Source organism: Nycticebus coucang, chromosome 1, assembly GCF_027406575.1.
Source record: "Nycticebus coucang isolate mNycCou1 chromosome 1, mNycCou1.pri, whole genome shotgun sequence".
Classification (NCBI taxonomy): domain Eukaryota; kingdom Metazoa; phylum Chordata; class Mammalia; order Primates; family Lorisidae; genus Nycticebus; species Nycticebus coucang.
The window spans coordinates 190,295,632-190,322,101 of NC_069780.1; the positions used below are offsets into that span (position 1 = coordinate 190,295,632).

At 41.2% G+C, this 26,470-nt stretch overlaps 1 protein-coding gene across 1 annotated transcript in view; it reads right to left on the reverse strand.

Moving 5' to 3' along the window:
• The window catches only part of ADCY2 (adenylate cyclase 2), a 458,247-nt gene that overhangs the window by 105,886 nt on the left and 325,891 nt on the right, over positions 1-26,470 (reverse strand). Inside the window, exons 6-12 of the mRNA XM_053593134.1 lie at positions 25,250-25,361; positions 22,351-22,478; positions 16,707-16,865; positions 15,765-15,897; positions 14,204-14,380; positions 8,125-8,168; positions 4,642-4,722 (exon numbers count right to left, since the gene is read on the reverse strand). Coding sequence (XP_053449109.1) covers positions 4,642-4,722; positions 8,125-8,168; positions 14,204-14,380; positions 15,765-15,897; positions 16,707-16,865; positions 22,351-22,478; positions 25,250-25,361 — 834 coding nt within the window. The remainder of the gene's footprint in view (positions 1-4,641; positions 4,723-8,124; positions 8,169-14,203; positions 14,381-15,764; positions 15,898-16,706; positions 16,866-22,350; positions 22,479-25,249; positions 25,362-26,470) is intronic.

Here is a 26,470-nt window from a genome sequence, read left to right on the forward strand (position 1 = left end):
TTAAGTACTGCGTATCTCTCAGATGCTGAAAACTAAATAAAAATTTTACAGAAGGGTGCATTGTTCCACCCTAACCAACCTTCAGAAATCTGCTTTAAGAAGGAAGTGGTAAATAGAGAGAGATCATACGGAGGAGACCGTCTGCTACGGTGTTTCATGGAATCAGCTCAACAGAGACGCAGGCATGTGCCCAAGTAAGCTGGGTCTGTGAGGCCTGGCACCATCGTATGCCTAGCTATACAATAAACTTATATTTTATGAAGTAAAGTTAAGTGAAATAGAAGGATATACTCTTCATATTCACAAATATAAGAATGTTAAAAAACTCCAAATCTATGCATAAGGAAAAGTGTCTAGAAATACCAAAAAAATGTTAATATATTTCTGACTTGGAGGGGTCATTACTCACTAAGAAATTTATATTTCTACTCTCCTAATTTTTCTTAAAAACTTTAAAAATTTGAAAATGTATAATATCTTGACTATATATATGCATGTCTTATATGCATGTATATTTTATGTGTGTATGTAACTATGTTTGTATCTATACTAACATTTCTATCTATATCTAGACCTATATTTATTTATATCTACAGACACACACATACATACAGAGAGAGAGAAAGAGGAAGAAAATGACTATACTAGGACATACGAGAGAAAATTATGTTTTGTATACATTTCCAAAAATGTCATATCTATTCAAACAATTGTCGATTCACATAAATTTCTCAATGATCCTTTTCCAAACCATCAGTCATATTTCTATGGAGTTTTTACTCCCTGAGATATATTTGGGAGATAAAGGGCATAGGCCTTTGAAGATCTAGAGAGAAAGGTCAAGGGGAGTGGTGCCAGTTTATCAGCAATCAGCAGGCACAGCCTTCCCCTGATTCCAGATCAGGGTCTCTAAGTGCAGAGTCTCTAACATGACTAATGACAAGGTAACACAGGAGAACAGGACACCAGGGAGGGATATCTCCCGGTCTTCTCAGCATCCTAAAGACCCTCACTGCACCAGGAGTAGCTTGAGCGTCCCAGAAGAATAACTCCCCCCCCCCACCAGTAATGTGTTCTGGGGTGACTGCCATTAATGGTGAGGTCAGTGAAAACACTTTTTGATTCAAGGTTATAAGCTTTAGGTACCAGGGAAACGAACTTCTTGTGTTTCTTATTCCTGCACCAGCTGCAGAATTACCTTGCTGTTCCCTTTTATAAGATAAGACCAGGAGGAGGAATCAAAGGTTGGTTAACATTAAAAGGGCCAGAAAATACAATTTAAGATACGTTTTAACCACACTCAATTTTAGAACTATGTACTTAGCAGACCATGAATAATGTGTGCAGGTAACTTACTAAAAATAAATTCCTTACTGAGAAAGAAAAATCTAATTTAAAAATGCTCCAGGAAAAATTTAAGCTTGGAAATAAAAATAGTGAAATTTATCAAGTGGATCCTCATTTACCAGCAGGGACGCCAACTTCACAGTCTAGGTCTTGGTTACCAGCACCCTGCAGGGAGACGGGAAGGGCCCAAGATCAGGACTTGCCTTCCTGGTGACCCCAGAGCCTCACACTGCACTGCGTAAGTCCTAGGGTGGATGGTGCTTGGGGACCTGACCAGTTCCCGCTCTCTGCGGCTCCTGCCTCCCTCCCACAGCAAGCTGTGTTTGGTCTGTGGCTTGTCCCTGAGACAGTGAACAACAGCCCTGATTCCCTCTACCATGTCCTCAGAATGGCGGAAAGGGCCTTCCCCCCACACACTGTAATCATGTCCACAAATTCTCTGAGGCGGCCCCCCTTCCCCCTGGTAAAAATCAGATCCACAAATGTGATTTGGATATTGGGAACAGAAAAGGTTCGTGTGGAATGATAAGGTCAAATATAATTTGGGGGCCTTGGAACTATCCAGAAAGAGAGGAGGAAAGGGGAGGAGAAGAAATGTGTGTGTGCTGTACACCTGCTGATGGTCCCGACGTTGTTCCTGCCCACGTGGCCTGTACCATGGAGAAAGTCAAACACCATCCCTGGGATTACAGGAAATGTTCCCCTAGTAATTTATACTGGGTTGTTTTGCTAGGCTGAGGCCACAGAGGAAAATTCTATGTAAGAGGCTCACTTGAGGTGAGGGACATAGGTACACTCACATTCTCACCCCAAATCATCCTGGAACATAAGACTATGCATTCTTACAGTAAAGGGAACACTAAAATAGAGGGAAGATCACTTTCCCATTGTTGTGGACTGAATATCGAACCTGTGTCTCTCCATCACATTCCTGTGTTGAAGCCTTCCCGCCCAGTGAGGCTGTATTGAGACAGTGGCTTCTACAGAGGTAATCAAGTTAAAGGAGGTCAGGAGAGCTGGCCCTGACCTGTGGTGTCAAGTCCTTCATGGCCTTATCAGAGGAGAAACCAAAGAGCTGCCCCCATCAGGGGCAGGGACTGAGGCCTGTGTCCCTTCCAGTGTGTCTGTGGCTGAGCAAAGGCTGATGTCTGTCATCCGTTCACAAGTACTTGTTAAATGAATCTGTGAATGAATAAATGAAACTCTGCACAGAAATCAGCTTTATGTCAATAGCAGAAAACAACTGAAAGGTACATCAAGCTGGAGCCCCAGCTGAATCCTCACGTGGAAATCCAAAGAACATCACAGGGAAGAACAAGAGGCGTTTAATGAGGGTGCACCAGAAGGAAACTGAAGCTACGCCCTAAGATCTACGCCCTAAGAGCTTCCATTTTAAAAACTTCTCTTTTGTCTTTTGAGTTCAGCATGGCATTTTCTCGGTTTGGTTTCTGACACATGTTGGGAAAATTATAACACAAGCAGTCACACCAACACTAAACATTACTTCAGAATAAAATTACAAGAAACATGAAGGTGTTAACTAAACAAGGGTTTGAATACAAGAAGTTACAAAGCAAACAGATGATTCAAAAGCAACCTCAACAAAACATAAAGCAGAGCCAGCGACTGTAGTTTCTAAAGATTCCTTTGATAGGAATGTTCTATAAGGCATACACAAAAGCAGTTTGAGAGGGTAGGGGTCCAGCATGAACCCTCCGGAGGCTAACTTTAGAGATTGTATTTAACTATTATTATTGCTATTATTATTTACTAAACGTTGTCAATAACAAGATTTCCTCTGAAATTGTGTTTTATTATTAGTATTAGTATCACTGTTTAGTTGCTATTATGCCTGGTTGAATGAATATATCCTTCCACCTGTGTCTTATATAATGAGTTACTTTTCTAGGTTTTAGCTGCTGATAGCTGTAATTATTTGTTTTTCCCTCTCCCCAGGGGGGAGAATGTTTTTCACACTGATCCTAGTGCTAGGCCAAGCAGGGAATTTGTTTGTTTGTTTTTTTCTAACCAGGGCTGGCCTTGAACCCACTACCTCCAGTATAAGGGGCTGCCCCAAGCAGTAAATTTGTCCAGACACCATTGGTGCATCTGGAGCTCTCTGGAACAAGCAGAGGCATCATCTGTTGGGGCACACAGAGAGGGTCCAGACAGATGAAAATTGTTCCAGGTATGTTCCAGTACATGTGAATTGCAACTCTTGCCTGACCAAGGTTATTGCATAGATACACATGCACTCACTCACAAACACACATACATACCACATACGCACACCCATGTGATTCTTTCCTAAGTATTCTAAAACAAATACCTACAGGGAGCAATCTAAAACAGGCATGCATTTTGCAAATCCTTGCATTGATTGAGGCTTTGTAACTTAATTTTAGAGGCAGAGAGTTCTAGGTGAAAATCATTTACACTTTTCAAGAGTCAGCTTTCATGATAAAAATTAAATGGGGCTCCATAAGAAGGAAACTTTTCCGTGAAGGCTTTTCATTTGGACCTCCTGATGTTTTCAGTATAATTTAATTCAACAAGCAGGTATTGAGTTTCTAACATGTACCAGGCACCACATTGAGTCATCTGCTTTCTGCTCTCTGTGAGTTCACCTATGACACAAGCATCTGTGGAGAACACTAAAGCCAGTGAAGGTAAATCATTTTGTCCAGGCTGTGAAGGCTGTCACCTCCTCTAAATCGTTCCAGCCTTTCCATCCTCCACATCTCTGCAGCTATTTAAAACTATTACAGCAATTCTTGGCTTCATAGGCCAAATGATATTTTGTCCCCCAAGAATAAGTCTTCTCTCATTGTTCACTGTGAATTCTAATTCTAATTCTCTTCTAGGCATCTCAATGCTCTTTAATTTTGCAGGACAATAGATGCATTTTGGATAGATAGTGTCACATAAAAAATCTGAAGACTTTCCCATCTAGAATCTTCATCAATCTTTTAAAAATATTACTTGCTGAACACATTATGCTATAATTTTTCTCCCTACAATTACATTTCATGTTATTTATTGGTAGTTGACTTGGGGACTATTATGTAGGCAGAAATTTTTACAAATTTTGAAAGATGAAAGAAATTACTATTAACAAAAGCTATTATGAAGGACAATTGAGGTGATCTGAATGAATTGTCTCAGAAACTCAGCTTTGTCACAGTAAGTATTGTAGAGACGGTGGTAAAACATTTTGAGAATATGACATTATTTTTAAATAATAGGGTTTTTAAATAAGAACTGAATGATAATTTAAGATGAAACAGTACTCACTTTTGTGCATTGATTCCATCAATTGCTTGAATCATCCTTTCATTCAATTCTTCTTCAAATCTTTTCTTTTGTGATTTGGTTCTAGATGAAAAAGGAAATATTGTGGGTAAGAAGATTATTACTAAAATAAATATTAAGCCTATTTTTATTGATACCCAATGTTTTGCATGTTTATGGGGCACATGTGATACTTTGTTGCATGCACAGACTATGTGATGATCAAGTTGGATTACTTGGGGTATTTTCCCATCACCTTGAGTATTTATCACTTCTATATGTTTGGAGCGTTTCAAGTTCTTTTAGCTACCTGGTTGCTAACTATAGTTACCCTACTCTGCTATTGAACATTATAATTTATTCCTTCTATGCAACTGTATGTTTGTGCCCATGACCCAACCATTGCTCCTCCTCCTGTCCTGTCCACATAACCCTTCCTAGCCTCTGGTTTCTGTCATTCTACTCTCTACCTCCATGAGATCAACTTTTTAAGCCCTCACATGTGAATGAGAATATGCAAAATTTGTCTTTCTGTGTCTGTGAGCATATTTTCCTACGATGCTAAAACCTCTGTTTGATTCTGTTAATGGATTAAAAAAAGAAAAAGAAACAATAGTTTATATGTGGCCTTTTCTCTGGTAACACAGAGGGTGGCCTCTATGTTACATAGAGGACCCCACCCCCGTCAATGGAGTGAATTGACTAGAATATTTGCTCAGTCAAACCTCTGTTTGATTCTGTTAATGAGTAAAAAAAGAAAAAGAAACAGTAGTTCTATGCAGCCTTTTCTATAGTAACACAGAGGCCCCCACCCCCCGGTCTACGGAGTGAATTGACTAGAATGTTTGCTCAGTAAAGACGTTGCCTTCCCATTCAATTAGAGTAAGATTTACTATGAGGCATTTACTGGGTAACACTGAAAGAGATGTGCTGGGTGTTTGAGATAAAAGAACTTTCTCCCCTAAGAGATGCATTAGCCCTTGACTTGGCGCCTTCACAAGTTTTATTTTAGGATGGAACACATTGATTCTGGAAATTCCCCTGCAAAAATTTGTTTTGGTTGACAAAATAGTCATTCCTTTTTCGTGGTTTCCTTGGTCAGTTTTCAAGAACTTGCAGAACTACAGTCTTATTTTAGGCATATCAAAGCTTAATTGTATGTATTTAAATGTCCCCCAGTTTTAGAAAGCACTCTACTCAGAGAAAATCCTACTTATATTTGCCAACCATCTCACTTGGTCTCGGAAGGAAATAATCCTTAGCCCTAATATTAGATGCTTTCTAAATAAATTATGCCAAATAATGAGAGCTCTCCAAGACTAACTTGGCAATTTGCAGGAGAGTAATGTAAAGAGAAAACCAGTATGGTGCCTGTATTTAAAAGTTCAATGTCGACTACAAAGAATAAAAGCTTGGCCTGGCCCTTCCCCTGGCATGTGTCTATAACCTGTATGTTCTGCATGCTTAAATTTTTAATTGAATAGACCTTCTAATCTGAAATAAAAATCACACTTTTCTGAGCTCAGAATTGCCTCTAGATATAGATATGAACAGTATTAAATATGCAATGTCCTATTTATCTATAATTAAATCTCATAGAATTATCATTAGTAAGATGAATGGGTTTTCCAATTCCAACATCTCATGTTGTTTGTGGATGACGCATTCAGGTCCTGCCTGCTTCAAACAGGCCGAGGGCAGTCTTGGTTCAAAAACAGAATGATGAATCGATCCACAGAAAGATATTGAACCAACTGGATTAAGAGGTGTTAGCATACCAAATTCTAAACTTTTTGAAAAAAGCAAATTAATTTCAATTTTTAAAGTCATTTTACTAGTCTCAGTTCTAAACTTGAGCATTTTTGTTGTTGTTCTTGTTGTTTGTTTGTTTGTTTCCTTTAAGACACAGGGTCTTGCTCTGTTGCCCAGGCTGGAGTGCAATGGTACCATCATAGTTCCCTAAAACCTCCAACTCCTGACTTCAAGCAAGTCTGACTCAAAAGTGGTTCTCTCTACTTTGGGTCTTGAAGCCACCAAAGATCAGTAACTACAGACTTCGGGGTCCCGGGGCCTGGGCACCAATCCCAGCTTCATCTCCACTAGCCCTGCGACGCTGGGCATTTTCATAACCCCTGGTGCCTCAGTTTCTTTCCTTCTAAAATGATAATGGCAATAGATTCTACCTCATGATAATGCTTCAGGGATAAAATTAGATTTTCCATGATTAAAAACAGATGAAAATGACAGCTTATTCTCATTATCTTTCAGACAGCACTTGTCCCAGAAGACAAGGCCCTAATAACACTGGGGCTGCTTGAGGCATTTCCCATTCTAATTTTAATAAAGAGACTCTTGAAGTCAAACTGCAAGGAGGGAGATGGATACCAGAAGGGATATTGACTATAACGGGAAAGAAAGTCTATGAGATTTCCATGGACAGTTGCTTATAGACTTGTGAGTGTCTTATTGACATCAAGCGTCATTCTTCCTCAAGGCAGCTGACAGAGTTCTTAATATTCCTAAAGTTGGCTTACATTCTCTTTGAAATGGCATATCCCACTTAAAAAAATGTTCAAAAGCCCAGGAACCTGATTATCCTTATAATGTAAGGACGATAAGCATATGTCTCCATGTTAAAATTTCAAATTTTTCAAAATGTACAAATTAGAGCCCATTGCAACAAGTCCAGTCACATAGAAGAATTCTGGGACACTGCCCGCACTGCCATGCTTTGGTGGGGAAGGAACCACCCCTGTGTAGTGCTTACTTCAATACAATACATTTTCCACAAGGAAATGTATTGGATCTCACGTATTTCCTTAGTTTTTATAAAACTATCAGTATCTCCAATAAACTGACATCCCTGTGGAGAAAGAAAGGCTGTCAGAATTTTTGGCCTACATTTTACATTATATATCCTAATGTCTTCATATTGGTGTGGTTAACCCCTAAACGATTTTAAAGTACAACTCTGAACTCAAATGAGAGAAGGACGTGAAGAAAAGGGGTTAGCGCACGGGATTTTGTGGGGGCTGGTGATGGGGCACATGGGGTTGTGGGAAGTTTTTCTTTTTTAAGGGGCAGTTTGAAGAGCTCTTTATTTTATAAATAAATAGAAACATTGGACTTCTCTTGCTTTTTATCTTTAGGATTCAACACAAAAATATAATTTTAAGCAACATACTCATTTTAAGAAAATCCAATAGTTTACCACACATTAATATTAGGAAGAGTCATTTTAAGAAAACAATTTAATGTTTTAAAATGACTACCAGGTGGTGTTTCCCTGTTTCCTGCCTTAACACTAGTAACAGGACCCTACTAATCCTATTTTTAACCACTGAAAGCCATTTAATAGGGCCTTTTCACAAGGAGTTGCTCTTTTAAAAGAAGGAGACTTCGAAATTACTGTAATTGATGATAATTTCTTTCAGAAATGAATAAAAAGCAATAAACCTTTAAAAATTAGTCAAAGATATAGCATACCTTAAGGTACGATTTTGAAAATTATGCTGACCCATTGGTACATCCTATATTGAAGAGAAAAAAGTTACTAGCAGTCAAAAACACATTTTAAGAAGAATATGACAATGATAATAACGTATAACATTTTCCCTCTTTTATCATGAAAAGCATCATTAAGGCAACACATAATTATCCATGGGGAAAGAAAGAGCTTGATCATAAATGTGACTCAAGATTAAAAACTCAGTTTATATTTATAATGTTGGTGCAATCTATAAACTCTGAATGTTGGGAGCATCGAGATTGTCGTCCTGGTATTTTCAGATCTGATTTCAAATAATGGACTGCAGAGCATGGGTATCAGAGTTACTGCCAGCAAGTTATAAACATGTAAAAATGGACTTTGATATCAGGCAAGTATCATAAAATGCTTTAAAACACTAATATAACCCCACAATCTACAGTCAATCCTATTTATGAATTGGGCTATTGAAAAACCACACCACTAGTTAAATATATATTATCATTTATATATATAAATCACTGCACAAAAAGAAGAAATCAGAATGCGTGTGCAATTATGAGTGGAAATACCCCTGCCAAATGTCGAAACTCACTTTTATACATTTGTGGTGGGAATGAAAACAAAAGTTGGAACAAAGCAGCTCCAAAGAGGAAATCTTTTCTAGGGGGGCATGCTGTCTTGTGATTTTATTTTATTAATTTTAGATTCATACAAGGGTATGTAGGATTAGGTTACATTATTTGCATTTGTAAGGTAAAGTCTGAGTTGTGGTTGAGTCCTTCACCCAGGAGGTGAGCCATGGACCCCCACATTGTACCTGATAGGTGGGAACTTACCAAATCCCCTGCCTCCCCGGCTTGAACTTAATTGTGTTTTCCTCTCATGAGGACCTACATTTGTTGATCCACTAGTTTCAATGTAGTGTTGAGTACACACAATGCTTGATTTCCATTCTTGACATACTTAATTAGGAGAAAGTTCTCCAAATCCATCCAGGTAAATACAAAAGATGTAAAGTCTCCATCTTTCTTTATGACTGAATAATATTCCATCGTATGCATATACCACAGTTTATTAATCCATTCATGTGTTAATGGACACTTGGCTTTTCCAAGTCTTTGCAATTGTGAATTGAGCTGGTATAAACATTCAAGTGCAAATGTCCTTATGTAAAATGACTTTTTTTTCTTTTGGGTAGATGTCTAGTAATGGGATTGCAGGATCAAACTGAATATTTAAAATGGCATTTACCACTTTTGACTCTTTGAGGATTCTCCATACTTCTTTCCAAAAGGGCCGTATTAGTTTGCAATCCCACCAACAGTGCTTAAATGTTCCCCTCTCTCCACACCAATGCCAGCATCTGCAGTTTGAGGACTTTGTGATGTGGGCTATTCTCACTGTGGTTAGGTGATATCTCAAAGTGGTTTCCATTTACATTTCTCTCATGATGGGGAACAATGAGCATTTTTTTCATGTGTTTGTTGGCCATTCGTCTGTCTTCTTGGGAGAAGGTTCAGTTCATGTCTCTTGCCCACTTATAAATGGGGTTGTTTGCTCTTTTCTTGTTGACCAGTTTGAGTTCTTTGTAAATTCCAGTTAATAGCCCTTTCTCAGATTTGTAACATGTGAATATTTCCTCCTGTTCTGACGGCTGTTTGCTTTGTTGATTGTGTCCTTAGCTGGGCAGAAGCTTTTTTACCTTGATCAGGTCCCATTTATTTATTTTTGTTGTTGCTACAATTGCCAATGGGAACTTCTTCATAAATTCTGTCCCAAGGCTGATGTCATAAAGAGTTTTTCCCACAATTTCTTCTAGAATTTTTATTGTTTCATATCTTAAATTTAAATCTTTTATACAGCGTGAGTTAAATTGTGTAAGTGGTGAGAGGTGTGAGTCCAGTATCAGTCTTTTACACAAGGCTAACTAGTTCTCCCAGCACCATTTATTAAATAGGGATGCTTTTTCCTAGTGTATGCTTTTGTTTGGCTTATCAGAGATTAGATGACAATATAAGAGCAGTTTCATCTCTAGGGTCTCGATTCTGTTCTACAGATCTATCTCTATTTTTATGTCAATGCCATGCTATTTTGATCACTATTGACTTGTAGTATAGTCTGAAATCTGGAAAGGTGATGCCTCCAAATTCACTTTTATTTTGCAGAATTTTTTTGGCTATTTTGGAGCTTTTTCTGGCTCCATATAAAACATAGGATTATTTTTTCAAGATCTTCAAAGTAAAATGTTAGTTTTTAAATGGGGACTGCATTAAATCTGTAGATTGCTTTGGGTATTACAGACATTTTAAATATATATTATATATATATATTTTTTTTTTCTTTTTGAGACAAGCCTCACTTTGTTGCCCTTGGTAGAGTGCGACATCTTCAAAGTAAGATGTTTTTTAAACGGGGATTACATTAAATCTGTAGATTGCTTTGGGTATTACAGACATTTAACTATATATATATATATATATTATATATATATATAGTTAACTATTTCTCTCTCTCCATATATATTTTTTGTCACCTCATTTTGTTGCCCTTGGTAGAGTGCTATGGGGTCATAGCTCACAGCAACCTCAAACCCTTGGGCTTAAGTGGTTCTCTTGCCCAGCCTCCCAAGTAGTTGGGACTATAGGCACCTGCCACAACACCCAGCTGTTTTTAGAGACGGAGGTCTTTCTCTAGCTGAGGCTGGTCTCAAACTTGTGAGCTCAGGCAATCCACCCACCTCGGCCTCTCAGAGTGCTGGGATTATAGGCATGAGCCACCATGCCTGGTCACATTTTAACAGTATTGATTCTTCCCAGCCACAAGCATGGTATGTGCTTCCATTTGTTCACACCTTCCTCCATTTGTTTTCTCAGGGTTTCATGGTTCTCTCTGTAGACGTCCTTCACATCCTTTGTTAAGTGTATTCCTAGGTATTTCATTTTTTAAGCTACTGTGAAGGGTACTGTGTCTCTGATTTGATTCTCATCTTGACTGTTGTTAGCGTATATGAAGGCTACTGATTTATGAACATTGATTTTATATCCTGAGACATTACTGCATTTGTTGATCACTTTTAGGAGTCTTGCAATTAAGAATCAGATCATCAGCAGAGAGTGAAAGTTTGACCTCGTCTGTCGCCTTTTCAATGCCTTTGATATTGTTCTCTTGCCTGACTGCATCTTCCAGGATTCCAGCACATGTCTGGTTCATTTTAAGTGAAAATGTTCCCAGTTTTTCTCCATTCAGTATGATAATGGTTGTGGGTTTGCTGTAAATAGCTTCTATTAGTTTAAGAAATCTCCCAACTAGGCCTATATTTCTTAAGTGTTCTTATCAAAAAAGGACACTGTATTTTGTGAATAATTTTGCTTTTTCTGCATCTGTTTGCTGCTTTGATCTTCAAGGTTAGGTTAGGAAATATATTTAGCCTAGGAAGATATAAGTTTGTTTTTTTTTAAGTAATTGAACTTCTAGTTTTATTACCTATAGTAAAATAATGCATTTATTCAATAGCCCTATCAATGTTGAATGAAGAGTCAATGAAATTCTGCAGAGGGGATTAGATAAAAGAAATTAAGTTTGAACGATGTCAATTGTTCGACCTTGAAATACATCAATAAAATTTTTGATGGGATTTATGGAATGAGAGACACAGCTAGGTGCAAGTGCTTTGAGCTTAATGAACTAAGTGAAGCCCGGGGACCTTCTTGAGATACCCTAAATGCTGTTAAGGCAGTACAAACCTGGGTTTGAACCTGTGACAGTGAGATGAGCTGGTGAAGAAAACTCAGATGTTCCAGACACCTTTGGTTTTTATAAATAATTTCCCAAAGTTCAAAGCACTAAACATTTCCAGCTCTGCTTTAGATAAGCATCTTCATAACAACAAATTATAGTCAGACCGACATCAGTCCTGTGGTCCCTTGCTCACAGAGTAAAGTAAGTCTTAGTTTTAGGGCAATAAAGACTGGTTAAAAAAAACACAAACATATATATATATATACAATAACAAAACACCTGGAAAAGTATTTCTCAGGTATACAAGAGGAACAGCACAGAAAGTCAATTCAAATATTTATATATGATTTTTATTTATTAGAAAGGAACCAAATAAGTAACCAAATCTCACAGACAGGTGCAGTTATCAGCTGTATCAATAACATAGACTTTTTTTCAGTAATTGAACACTAGAGCTCTGGGCTGCTTTTCCTCTCACAGGTCTGAATGCTGGAAGGCCCCAGCTGCCCCCCCAGCCCAGATCATGCTCATCTTGAGATTTCATCCAGTTTCTCGGTGTCAGACATCATCTGTCATCTGGCAACTCACACCCATGTCCCCAACCTGGGCTTCTCCTCTGAGTTCTTGATCTGCACATCCACCAGCCTACTTCCTAGGTGCACTTAGGTATGAAAAAAGGCACATTGCTTTGAAGATGTCCATTATTAAAGTCTTGATTTTTTCCATCTTAAATGGTATTTTGTATTTGTGATCTCAGGTAAGGGTGTCCACATCCTCTCAGTGGTGTAGCCTAAAAAGCTTGGCTATACCTCTGCTCTGTGTTTCAAACCACCAAGTCTCGTTTGCCCTACTGCAAATTAGAACCTGAATTTGCTTTTGCTGCTTCCACTGCTAAAATTCTAGCAGCACAGGGCAGCCTCACTTGAGACCCCTGTGATCTAGCTCCGTTTATCCCGAAGCATAAATCCTGTCACACTCTTCCCTTGCTTAAGAGTCTCCATGATTCCTGATTACACTTAGAATGAAATATAAACACTTCTCCTAATGCACCTCACTCTCTTTGGTCATGGTTGCTAATGCTCCAACCACACTTGCCTCCTTTCTGCCCCCAGAAGGGACCACATTCAAGACCCTCTTAGGGCCACTGAATCTGTCCTTCTGCCACCAGTCTCCCAGTGGACTCCCCTCTCCCTACGAGTCACCCCCAGCTGTCCTGCCCAGATGGCATCTCTCCATTTTGCCTCCCTCATGGCCCTTGCCACACCCAACACCATCTTGGTCCTTCATCTGTTACCCGATTTCCAGTCTCTCTTTTCCCATTAGAATGTGAACTCTAGTACTTGGCCTGGTGGTTTCCTTTGTTGATTGTCCACTGGGGCATGGTTTTCCATCACATATATTTATTTTTAGTTGAAAAAAGATTGAAGGAAGTTAGGAGAAGAAGTACTAAACTCAGATAAGAGTGCTGAGCTGCTATTTGTTGGGGGTGGTGTGTCACTGTGAGACCTTGTGGGGAGTGGCAGCCCAGGGTGGCTGGCGGACTTCACTCTCACCGGGCAACCTGGCAGGCTTCTTCTCATCAGCCAATGAGAATCAGATAACTTTAAATTTTCCTTTTTAGCGCGCCTGCATTCCTAGCGCATTTAATGCCACTACACATGAAATTTTACTCAGAGGTAGTTTTAGCATCTAACAATACTAGAGGGATTGTTCTAAGTACCTAGCTGTATTCACTTTTCCCTCCCCCTGTGGGTCTTTGAATTTTCCATCTTCATTCCAGCCACCTTACTGCAGATGTCCCTGGGGGGGAGAGCTTCTGTACCTAACACATGTAGGAAGCTAGAGTGATGTAAACAAGGAAAAAGATTGACAATAGAATGTGCAGTGCAGAATTGTCACATTCTGTGACAACAGAATGTTCAGTGCCACCCACACAGCCTCAACATGGAGGAGAGATGGTCTTGATGATGCTATCAAACTCCAAGGACATCAGCCTTTGTTTGTGTGTTTATAAACATCCTCAAGCCTTTCTACTTAATGATAGAAAAAACTTGATTAAAATATAGTTTAGCTGTGTTCAGCTGCTATTATCAGTTGTAAATGACACTGTTTTAAGTTATAATGTTATCATGCAAAATCACTCTAGGTTAGGACTCTTGGTGATGTGTACCGGAAGCTCCTTCTTATCCCATAGCTGTTTACGAGGGCCTGTCCTAGAAAGACAACATGGTACCCTTGCTTCACTGCACAGGAAAGTCATTTTGGTAGCCTTTTGTTGGGGGGAACAAGCTTCTCCCCGGAGCTCAGGGAGATCAGAGGCACGGTGGGGCGACGTACCGTGGTGCTGATCTTGCCGTTCTCTGTGGTCATGCTGTCCCTGTGGTGCAGATGCGCGAAGGGCTTGGCCGCCCCCCAGGACTCCAAGTACCGCGTCATGCGGACAGAGGCCCTCATCTTGGCTCCGTCGAGGGTGTGCCGAGGTCTGAAGAGGTGTTGAGGACTCCGCCGTTCTCCCTTGGGGTGAGAAATAAAGTGTCAGGAGTGGTAAAGCACAGGCCTGCAACTGGCCCTTCCTATGCCCGCCTCGCTGGACGACGGGCGCCTCTGAAAGTCCTTGCCTTTACTCTCTGGGCTTCTGCCTTCCTTCCTCCAGCGTTACTGGGGAACCAGCTACTTGAGCTGAGTAATTTTTTTCTATATGGCAAGATTACTTACCTATAATTGAAACTTAAGAAAAAATATTAGCTATGTTCATGGACATTTTTATGAAGTAAACACTTAAACTGCACATGCTCATCTCTTTAGCTTTGTCCTGAGGGCTGTGTTCTTCTAAAGCAGCAGCTATAGGGCCTTTGGGGCTGTTTCTAATGCTAACTGGCCTCAAACAGCCGCATTTTTGGTCCTCTTTGTCTCAACATAATGGCCTTATACACACAGGTTTCGCCCCTCCCCATCACTCTGCAGTTTGCGCTGCTGCTCACACACTTCTATCTCTAGATCAATCCTGGAGCTCGGTGAAAGTTTGTCTCTAAAGACAAGAGTAGGGTCTTCTAGATGCTACTGTCCAGAGACCTGATCTTGTTGATTTTACACTATTGTTTTTCCTGGTTCAGAGGTCTTTTTTGATGATATCTGTAACACTTACCAGCTGTGTGATTTAGGGGGAATTGCAAAACCCAGATTCTTAATCTGTGAATAGTGCTAATACCCATTCAGCAGGAATTTAAGAAGGGTTAAAAGAAATGAGAGCTGTAAGCCCTTTGATCTGGCTTGATAGGTAGTAGGGAAAGGGTCAGAAATGGGTCCACGCCGTGGGCGGGGTGGGCTGTGTTCCAGGTCGTGGGGGTTCCCGTTGCAGGGAAGGTGAGTTTGTCTGTGTGCACCCTCACATATCCTCAGGCACTCGGCTGTGGGACGTCTGTTAATCTTTGAAAGATTTCCTCTTTCCCTTTTTCTTATGTGTTTATCCTATTTTATTTCATTAGATTTTTTATCTTCTGAAGGCCTGAGCAAAATCTCTTCTCTTTGCTTCATTTCAAAACTGAAAGGTATCACAGTGGTGCCCACTGAGAGCCTTTCAGAGTCGGTGTCCACTGAGGCCCACAGTGACTTACACCTGCAACAACCCAAACGAGCCACCACATCCATTCCCTCGTCATACAGACAAGCAATGCATTTCAACTGTTTGTTCCACAAATATCTGAGTTCCTTATTACAAAACACCTTCCATAATTAAACCACCAGAATCATTTAAAGTCATTTTTTGTGGCAAAGACTAGCAAAGCATTGCACTGCGTCTTCACTGACAACACTTATCTGTGCCAATAATCTGCTCCTCCTCCCGCCTCCCATCACAGAACTACCAGGCTGTTCATAGACTCTTCACAAGAGCACTGACCTTGGGGTTGATGACGAAGTAGGTTTTCACCAGGTGCTGTTTTAAGTAGGGGTCCCTGACGTCACCATCTCCCTCCTCCACTTTGTAAGCCCCGTTCAAGTGCTCCAGGGTGACGGAAGAAATGTGAACACGTCTGAAATTTCAGGTAAAAACCACGCTCAAGATACTACGCTTATAAGGACATGTGAGGAGAGATGTTCTATTTGTTTGTGATTCTGGAAATCATTCCCCCCCCATGAAGGACAGTCCACATGTGGGGAAGCCTGACTGTAATGGAAGTTTTTGTTCTCCTGACCCCTGCTTTGGGAAGTTGCTCCTGGATGCCGTAAGCCACTAATGTCTGGAGATTCTCTGCACTCATGGATACCTGCGTGGCGGGTGTGGAGAATCACAGCAGATACAAACTGATGACACTGAATTATTTTGTGTGAGGGTATCTTTTCAAACACATGTCACGGGGATTTTTAGGGAGCATGCTGATCTGTATGCAAGCATAGGTCAAAGCTTGCTTGTATGCTCCTCCAAATCACAGCCCTCGCATTCTGATTCCCTTAGCTGGAATATGCTCTCCTATCAGAGAGAGATGCTATTGGTATTCATTTATATATGCGGCTTTAGAGAATAAAGAAATAGGACTGCACAATAAGACGTCTTTACCTCAGGTGTTAACTCATCTTTAATTCGTAAGTTTGCAAATCAGTAAAAGTGTACAGTTTAGTATCTAGCATCCACAGTCTCTGGCCCTGGGTCACTGGGATAGTGGTGTGGGGACTTGTGGGTTCCTATTGTACTTATCTAATTAACGGAAGAGGCCACTGGACACAAGTTACACGATGCTGAACAGAAGTCATCAGAAACCAAGCAGACAGTTATTAGCCCGACGACCTAGTATTCCTAACCGTGCTGACAGCTTGAAGAGAGAAATCCAGGGTTCGGCCTTACCCGGGGACCCCTCCAGCTTCCATGTGGTTGGCCAAGGTGACGTCATGTGACCACACGTCATATTGCCACTTCTGCAGACCAATCACGCCACAGAGGACATTCCCAGAGTGCACGCCCACACGCATGTTGATGTCCACGCCAGTAGCATCCCTGACTTTCCTAAAGACAGGGAAATGATGAGACAATCCATTAACATCCTCTTCTTCCTTTAATTCTTGGCCAATTTTCCTGGTGTTAATTGCTTAGAATTCTAGATCACTGCCCTGAGCCAAGAGAGGGGGCTTCTCTTTCTGGCTTCTCTAAATTAGGCTCAAATGTCAAATCTCCAGTGCTCTCACTACTGAAGCCAGATGGTGATGGCAGGGTGTTTGGGCTGTAGTTTTTACTCTTTCAACAAATTGTACCAAGTATGGCGGCGCCTGTGGCTCAGTGAGTAGGGCGCTGGCCCCATATGCCGAGGGTGGCGGGTTCAAACCCAGCCCCGGCCAAACTGCAACAGAAAAATAGCCAGGCGTTGTGGCGGGCGCTTGTAGTCCCAGCTGCTCGGGAGGCTGAGGCAAGAGAATCGTGTAAGCCCAAGAGTTGGAGGTTGCTGTGAGCCATGTGACGCCACGGCACCTACCTGAGGGCGGTACAGTGAGACTCTGTCTCTACCAAAAAAAAAAAAAAATTGTACCAAGTACTTATTATGGGCTGGCTGCACTGTCATCCCAGAAGCCTGGGACATCACCTTGATAATGTCAGGAGTGGCCTTGGCCATATGCCATTTGAGAGCTTTGTACAACGTATGACCCCACTGATTATATTCTACTAATAACAGAACAATGCAGCTTAATTGTGACTTAATGACTTTAGCCTGAATAAGATTTTTTTAATCATAAAATTAAAGCTTTTCTGTTGTTCACATTCTTTAATAAAAGAAAGGAAAAAAATTACATTTTAAAAAGCTTTAATAAGGCGTAAGGCATCAGGAAAAAGAAACTAATTTAAAAAAAATCGTTGTAAAAATCTTCAGGATCCTGCTGCCCAGTTCACTGACACAGGTAACTGAAGAACTTCAGAGAGGGGAAATGGAGATACTTGGCAATGCTTATTTATTTCTGCCAGCTAGACACATTCATCCATTCAAATACTGTTATGACAGAGTATTCGGGACGATGTCCCTAGTTATGTGGAGAGAATCACCCCAAGAGACAGTGTGGGAGGAGAGCTGGAGGCTGGCTCCAGAACACACAGCACAGGGGACCAGCTGCTGGGCGCAAATGGCCTTGCAGTGGGTCACTGCCACCTCACAACAGCACAGGCACGTATGTCAGGTGTGAGGTCATCCGAGCATGCTACAAACAGTGAAAAGAAATGACCAGTGATGTAAGAATAAATGGCATCCCAAGGAAAGAATACAAACAGTTGGTTTCCTTCCCCTTTTATTTCCTTTCCCCCGTCCTTCTCTCACTCCCTTCCTTCCTTATTTTGGCAAAGGAAGATAACTATCCACTGGGCAATTGGACGTGATCTAGACCTTTCATTCCTGCCCCACGAGAGGAGGCAAAGTATGAACAGGACAAGGAGATTCTCGGCCCTCGGCCTTCATCCCACTGAATGCTGTGGCCAGGCTGTCCAGCCCCAGGCCTCCCTCCCCTACTGCCCTTGTCTGTAATGGTTCCTCTCCCTGCTCCTCAGGCCCTGAAGCTCCCGCCCCACCAGGGAGTGACTGCCACCTGGCCAGTTGGTTCTGTTCCTCCAGCCCTGCTCAGGCACAGCCTCATCCTGGAAGGCTTTCTGGTCTCTCCCCACCAGGCTGGTCTAGGAAGCCCCCACCGCTGCCCTTCAAGAGCCCCAAGGGCAGTGAGCAATCCCTGTCTGTGTCCATCTCTGCATTCAGCAGACAGCCAGCCACCAGGACGCAGACTTTGTCCAAGGGATGTGTTTACTCCTTAGTGGGGGCAGGGCCTGACGCCGCAGGAACACTTTATACAAGTTTATTAATGGACCGATATTCATTTTGAAAAATTTACTGTACTTCTGTCTTTGAGAGATGATGATCCTAAAAAAATTGTTGTTAATGATTTTATAATTTTGAGAGAGGACAGTTCCACCCACATGGCATTTCTGTTTACCAAAGCAGGAGAGCAGAGAGCCGCAGAGGAATAAAAAGGGAGGACAAAGCCAGCCTCATGCCGGCTGTTTGACAAAGTGGACTCCTAAGTGTGTTGACTCATTAGAGTATTACAGAGAATGTCTGGGTTCTTTGTCTGTAAAAAAACATAAATTAAGCAAGGGTTCAAATGAATCAAGTGTCCAGATGTTTTCATGCATGTAGATGCAATTTGTGTGATGTATAGAAAAATGTTGAAGGAACTGTTTAAAGCTTTCAACAACAGTTGTGGAGTTTAAGAGAAGCCATAATCACTTACACAGTCAAGGAGCTGAATATTACTTCCTCTATTTAAAGCAATTTATATTTTTATGACAGGAAAAAAAGCCCTTTCTAAGCATCGGGGATATTCCAAAGTCGCACCCGGAGTCTTCAGTAGTAACTCCCGGCTTGCAGGCAAGCTGTGCTCGGCGTGGAGGCGGAAACGGGAAAAACACAGCAGACATTTGGGACCCGAGGGGCTGGTTCCTGAGAATCCTGAGATGATCCGGAATACATCTAAATACCAAGTGTGCGCTTTCCCCTCAGCAGGTTAGCAAACTGAAATTCCTGGACAGCAGTTGTCCCTACCTTACGGTGCAGTGCATGGGGACACACACCTGCCCTCGAACGTGACAAAGAACGAGGTTGGAGAAAGAACTCCGAGCTCTGCGGGACACCCTCCCTCTCACTGCCCTTACTGGACTTGTGACCAAGTCGCCAGTTTACTGACCCCCTGGTGACCCGTACATGGGAGAAACACAGGAAGAACGTGGACCCCCGATCAGCAGGTGGCAGGTCACTGGGACATGCTGCCCTTGTCTGATGGGAAGGTTAAGATGCTGGAGAAGCTGGGAAGAGTTTCCTTAAACCTGTTAACTTTCCCGAGATTCTGGACAGACATGGTATTACAGAGGCATCAGTGTTCAGGATAAATAAAATGTGGTAGATATGTACAGTGGAATATTGTTCTGTCATAAAAAGAAATGAGGTTCTGACATATGCCACAACACAGGGGAACCTTGAAAACAACAGGCTAAGTGAAAGAAGCCAGGCGTAAAAGGACAAATACTCTGGACTCCACTTACAAGAGAGACACCCCAAAGCTGCAGATTCACAGCGATGGAAAATGGAGCAGAGGTGGCCAGGGGCTGGGGGCGGGGAGCGGGTCCAGGGTCTCTGTATGGAGTGAGGAAAAGGCGCTGGAAGTAGACGGGATGGTTTCACAACCCTGTGACCGTCCTTAGTGTCACTGAACTGTGTGCACACATACTCTAACACAGTACAAAATGGAATAGGCAAAACCAGTAACTCTGATGAACTGGTGATATGCCCAAGAGTGTGATGTAAAGATTCTTTCTCCTCAAAGTTCTTCAACCCATTAGAGTAATTTAACATAATGGAGCTGGAAAATATTTTAAAAAGCAGAAGTTAAGCTTCCATGAAAGGGTAGCTTTGGTAAACCTGAGGTTATTATTGCACATAATTTTGAGGTTCATAAAAATCTTTCCCGTATTTATCTATTTTAAAAGGAAATCAAGAAGAATCCTTTCCTCCATTTTTCTTTTTTTTTTTTTTTGGCAGTTTTTGGCCGGGGCTGGGTTTGAACCCGCCACCTCTGGCATATGGGGCCAGTGCCCTACTCCATTGAGCCACAGGCGCCACCCCTTTCCTCCATATTTTTCACCTCAGGTTTGAAGCCAACACTGGGGTTGCCTCCAGAGGGGCAGGTGATGAATTTGAAAAAAGCTTACATCTTAGATACAGGGTTAAAAATAGTTACTGACTTTTGAGAAAAAGTAAAAAATATATATTATGTATCAGAGAAGACAAATTTGCTTATGGGCAGAAGCAAGAAGGACATGGTTGTCTTCCAGGCAGAGTCTGTCACGTAGGGAAGCCCAGACCCCACTGGCTGTTCGCAGCAATTCTGCTTTATCTCCCCCCAGCCTGGTCTGCTCCACAGCAGCCTGCGGGCATTTGACCCCGAGGTAGTACCCCCGGAATACACGGGTCTCTCCAGCTCCGCCACGGAGGCTGCGTGGGTAGGGGCCACATGGGCACCAGACCTTTTCCCTGGACGGCACTGGGAAAGCCACCTTATCAACCTTTCAGTCGCTTTAGCAGGTGACCAGCATACATGGGGAGCAAACACAGAGACAACTGAACTTAACATACTAAATGCTGTGTGAGTTGCATTTAGCTTAATGCTAGTTTTGAGCCGGAGGTCTTGTGAAACATATATAACTCACACATTTCTTGACCCATCTTGACTGACAAGGTGGCCTCAAGGTAAAAAATTTATCCTAGCATGGCAGTGAATGTTTAAAAGTCTTTTTACTCTAACACTGAGACAAGGAATTAGAATATCAAGCATGTAATGTTAAGCTTTTACAGATTAAAATATATGTATACAGGATAAGGTAGAAAGCCCAATAAAGTAAAATCTTTTAACCAGGCAGGGCACAGTGGCCTACGCCTGTAATCCTAGCACTCTGGAAGGTTGCAGCAGAAAGTTCCCTTGAGCTCCAGAGCTTGAGACCAGCCTGAGCAAGAGCAAGACCCCATATATACTAAAAATATAAAAAAAATTAGCCGGGGGTTGTGGCAGGTGACTGTAGTTTCAGCTACTCAGGAGGCTGACACAGGAAAACTGCTTGAACCCAGGAGTTTGAGGTTGTTGTGAGTTAGGCTGATGCTAGAGCACTTTAGCCCAAGTGAGCAAGACTCTGTCTCAATAAATAAATACATACATACATAAAAAAGTAAAATAAAGTCTTTTAACCACACAATTAGCAAACAAAGTTTTTATCATTAATAAGAATATTCTGGTTTCTACTAAGAACTTCACTGAAGAAGGTACTAGTAATAATATTGTGCTACTGGTAATAAAAATTAGCTTTCACCTTGTATTTTTACCCTGTACTCATCAGTGGTAATGTGATACTATTCTACATAAGCAAATCTTCTCTAGAATCACAATGAAAAGCCCTGTACATACAGTGCAGAAAGCACGTATGTGTCATAGGTATAAGTTGAAACTAAATTCACAGAGCAGGGGATTTTTGACTAGATAAAGTAATTCTGGATTACAGTCTGGTGGTAAAAGCTAATGTTTCCCTTGGAACACATGCATAGCTGTATCATTGGTTAGAAATCAGAGAGATGTTACGAGTGCAGACCTTTTCCTGACAATCAAAGACATTCAAAATTATTTTTTAAAATTACCTTTGAAGCAAATAAAATGGCCTCTTCCCATAAATTTCCAGTTCAGTTTTGTTGTTCCCTAAGGCTCCCGGTAACAGTACTAAACATTTACAGAGTCCTACTTTGAAATGAGTTACTTACATGCCAGTAAATGAGTGTCTGCACACTTATATTTAAATGTACAATTACGTATTCAGTACTAGTAGACGGACAAATAGAAATAGTTATCAGTAAAAATTACAACTCAAAATTGTTGAACAGTTAAAAAAAAATAAAACAACAAAAACCACCATTGCCACTTACTTTATGGCTTCACACATATCCAGCCCCATTTTCACGCAGTTTTTGGCATGGTTAGGGAGAGATATGGGCAGTCCAGACACACAGTAGTAGCAGTCTCCTAAAATTTTGATTCGCATGCATTCATTCTCCTAGAAGAAGAAATTTCAGTTGTGTTAAGCACTTGCCTGATGGTCCAGATTTACCAAATATTATGAGATGCTGCATCTACTGACACTGTTCTGGGGGGCTAGTAAGGAGAGAAAAAGATAACCAGTTGGCGTCCTCTCATGACCCAACTAGAGTGAGCTCTCTGCTCCCCCCCCCCACATTCCCATTTTCAAAGCAAGAAAAATAAGATGGAGGAAAGAGATGGGCCAGAGAGAGAATGCTCTGGAATGATTTACACTTAACACAAGCAGAGGAGGACGACTATAGTCCAGACACCCCCAAATACTAAGGGCAAAGTGGAACATTCCATGCAGAGTCAGTCCGAGTGGAGAATAACAAGCAGCACTTGGTTTGCACCAGACTCTTCCGCCCTCCCCTACTGTGCCGGTGGTTTTCCTCATTTATTTTAAAGTTGAAACTGATTCTTAGCTGCAGACTCGTAGCTTCTGATAAACATTTCCATTATCTAGTAACATTGCCAGGCGGCGCCTGTGGCTCAAGGAGTAGGGCGCTGGTCCCATGTGCCGGAGGTGGCAGGTTCAAACCTAGCCCCGGCCAAAAAAAAAAAAAAAAAACATTGCCAAGTAATTCAAAACTTCATTCTGATCTCAGATTAAACGGTTTTAATATAGAGGTTGACTAACTCATTATTTTTCTTGCTTGGGTTGTGTTTATATTATAAAATTTTGATTACCTTTATTCATATCCATCAGCCCTACATCCATTTCTAACCTTTCAACCAGCCTTTAGATGCTTCAGCAAAATAAAACTAAAAACAAAGATGTGCCAAATACAGCATTTTCCCCTTAATATTAACATACACATATAACATATATAAAGTGAACACATTTGAAATAATAAAATGAACACCATGCCGTCTTCTTCTTAAGCATGCATTAGTCTTGCTGAGAACTTGGTATACTTCTTTTCCTGGCTGATAAAGCACAGGCTGGACACCTGCTCATACATTTTGGTAGCACTATAGACGGTGTGCTTAGTAATCCCTGATAATAATACCATAAAGAATAAGGCAAACAGTTATTTATTGATCAGGCTTCCTTCCCATACTTCCTAAGCAGATGACATGTGTTCTAAGTCTAGAAAACATGAGAATTATTAACAGACAGTGAAGGACAATGATTTTGAGTTCCTTAGCTGAAAGTCAAGTGCTTTTCACCGAGTTCACTCAGTGCTCTGGGCTCCCTACTCAGTCACTGTGCTCTCTACACAATGTCCCGAGCATGCTATCCCTCTGATAACAATGGGAGAACCAAGCCAGGCCAGGCTGGACTCAGATTCCTTTGTTCCAGTGGTTGGAGGAGGTCCTACTGAATACCTTTGTTCTGGGCACCATAGTGTCCTTCCAAATTCATGTGTTGAGGTCAGTCCTGGGAATGTGATCTTATTTGGCTGCTGACTTGTTGCAGATGTAATAGTTCAGATGGGGTCAAGTGGAGTAGGGTGGGCCCTTACCCAATATAACTGCTGTCCATAAAAAAAGAGGTAATTTGGACACTGCAACACATACACAGAGGAGAGATGGTCATGTAAATATGGGAGTCACGCTGCCACCATCCAAAATTGAAATGTTTCTCCCTCACATGCCTAGGTAGCCCAAAAAAATGATCTTTCACTAGGTGGAATTGGTAAGGCATTATTTAAGTTTCAACCTTTCCTTTTTTGTAAATGAGCACCCGTAAAACTCCCTCCCTCCCTTTGACTTGGTAAAGGAAAGAAGCAGAGTTATATCCTCCTACTGAGGTTTTAAAGTGCCCAGGAGAGCTGTCGTGGTTATCAGAACAGTGTAAGGTAACAAATGTGGGGAGTTGGACCAAGACTGATTATGCTAATATCTGCACACCAGATTTCTGCCCAAGAAGCTTGGCTGGAGTCTTCTGCATTGTTTAAACATGAATTAAAATCACACAGTGAACTAAATTTAGGACTGACTCTATATAAATATGGAAGTTATTAGGTGTAATGATGTTAATATTAATAGGCATAATGACATCGTTTTTGTTGGGAACAACTCAAAGACAGAATTAGGCTGACCAGAAATGTTACTGCAAAGTAAAGAGCTGGCAATGAAGAATTTTTTTTTCCTCTCAAAATTCCCACTTGCAACTATAGAAGTCCTAATAAGGTCCGATATGGCTTTAGGTGACGTGGCATCATTTCCTAGCTGTGAAATTTTCCATAAATAAGTGTATGAATGGCAAACCTTATACTTCCTACATTATCCTACATTTCTTTTTAAGTGGCACAAAATCAAAGGACAAAAATGAGAGCCTAGTAAGAAAAAGGGGCTGAGCAGAAGTCCTTTCCAGGGGCTCTCTTGGAGTCCTGCTTAACAATGTGAAGGCAGAATGTCGGTCACCAGGGGAGGGAAAGTCTCTTACCAACTCCTTGACATGGGGACGGGTAAAAGAGCACTTTAAAATAGCACAGTGCAGAGGGATTTGCAAATTCCGTCTCCTTGTCAGCAGTGAATTTCTTGTATGTGTGCTGAATTATACAAGCAGGCGTTTCAGAAACTGATGCAAATGTGATAATGATATGCTATGACATTTTTCATCACTGATGCAGGTTAAAGGCTCATCAAGGCTCAATGACAGATAAATCCAGCAAATTTTATGAACAACATTCCTAAAGGATGCTTTTATGACATAGCTCAATAATGATCAGGAGATGGAGAAAATGGGAGCTAAGATTTTCTTTATCTCCAACCTGGAAGACGATCTATCATACTCACCTTTGCAATCTGGTCAAACTTCCCAAAGAGTTCATTCAGCATGTGGACAAGCTCTCCCGGGGAGCAGTCGCTCGCCAGGCGGGTGAAGCCGACGATGTCAGCGTACAAGATGCTGTGGGAACGAAGGGGTGGGGAGACAGGGTTTCCCAGGTGACATTGGTTAAGAAAGCAGTAATCATTTCTCATTAAAATAATGTAATTTTTTACACTTATGTTTTCAAGAGAAAGATGTCATTTTTCTGGGTAGGGAGCACATACATAAACATTATGGTAAGCTTGCCCACTTAAACATTTCTTTGCATTGCATTTTTGTAGTTAAGATGGGGAGTGAAGTGGCAAAATAATAAAATTAGAATCCTTTTTATGTTGATTCAAAGAAAAAGAATGAAATAATCATCCTTCTTAAAAAGCAAGCCCCATGATCATATCAATGTACACAGCTATGATTTAATAAAAAAAAAAATCAAGCCTACCTGACTTTTGATTAACTTTAGGTTAACCGTATTCCTATCCATCAACCCTACATCCATTGCTGGAGTACTTACTACCTGCCAGGATGCAGCAGGCAGGGGGTAGCTTCCTGACGCTCAGAATTTGGTTGGGACAATGCCTTAAATAAAGACACCAACAAGTGTCCAATTACAAAATTATTTTAAAAAGTGCTACAGAGATAAATCGTTCAGTGGATTAGGTGTCAAGGAGTCCATAGGAAATGGCAGGTCAGCTCCCTGCCGCGGGAGGGATAGATGAGAGCAGGTGAGTGTGAGATTCCTCGCAGCTTTCCATGCATGGGCTATGGGAGCATCCGTAAATCTTGCTTTTATTATAATTTTTCTGCATAGTAACTTATTTCTTATTTGCATAAAGGCCTAATAGTAGAGCCCAAACTCTGGCTTATGGATTGACATTCAGACAGTGAATATGGTATGACTAAAATGTACCATGAAACAAAAATAATGAGAAATGCAGGCCATTAGTTGGGGTGGGATAATAGCAATGAGAATGGCTATTATTATAAAAAGAAAAGAAACCAGAAAGTAACAGTTTAGGGGAGGACACAGAGAAATTGAGCCCATCGGGCGCTGCTGGCAGGGAGATAGTGCGATGCAGCCAGCACGGGAACAGCATGGCTGGTCCTCAAAAACTAAATAGGATACCATGAATCAGCAATTCCACTGCTGGGTATAGAGATCCAAAAGAACAGAAATCCAGGATTCAAAC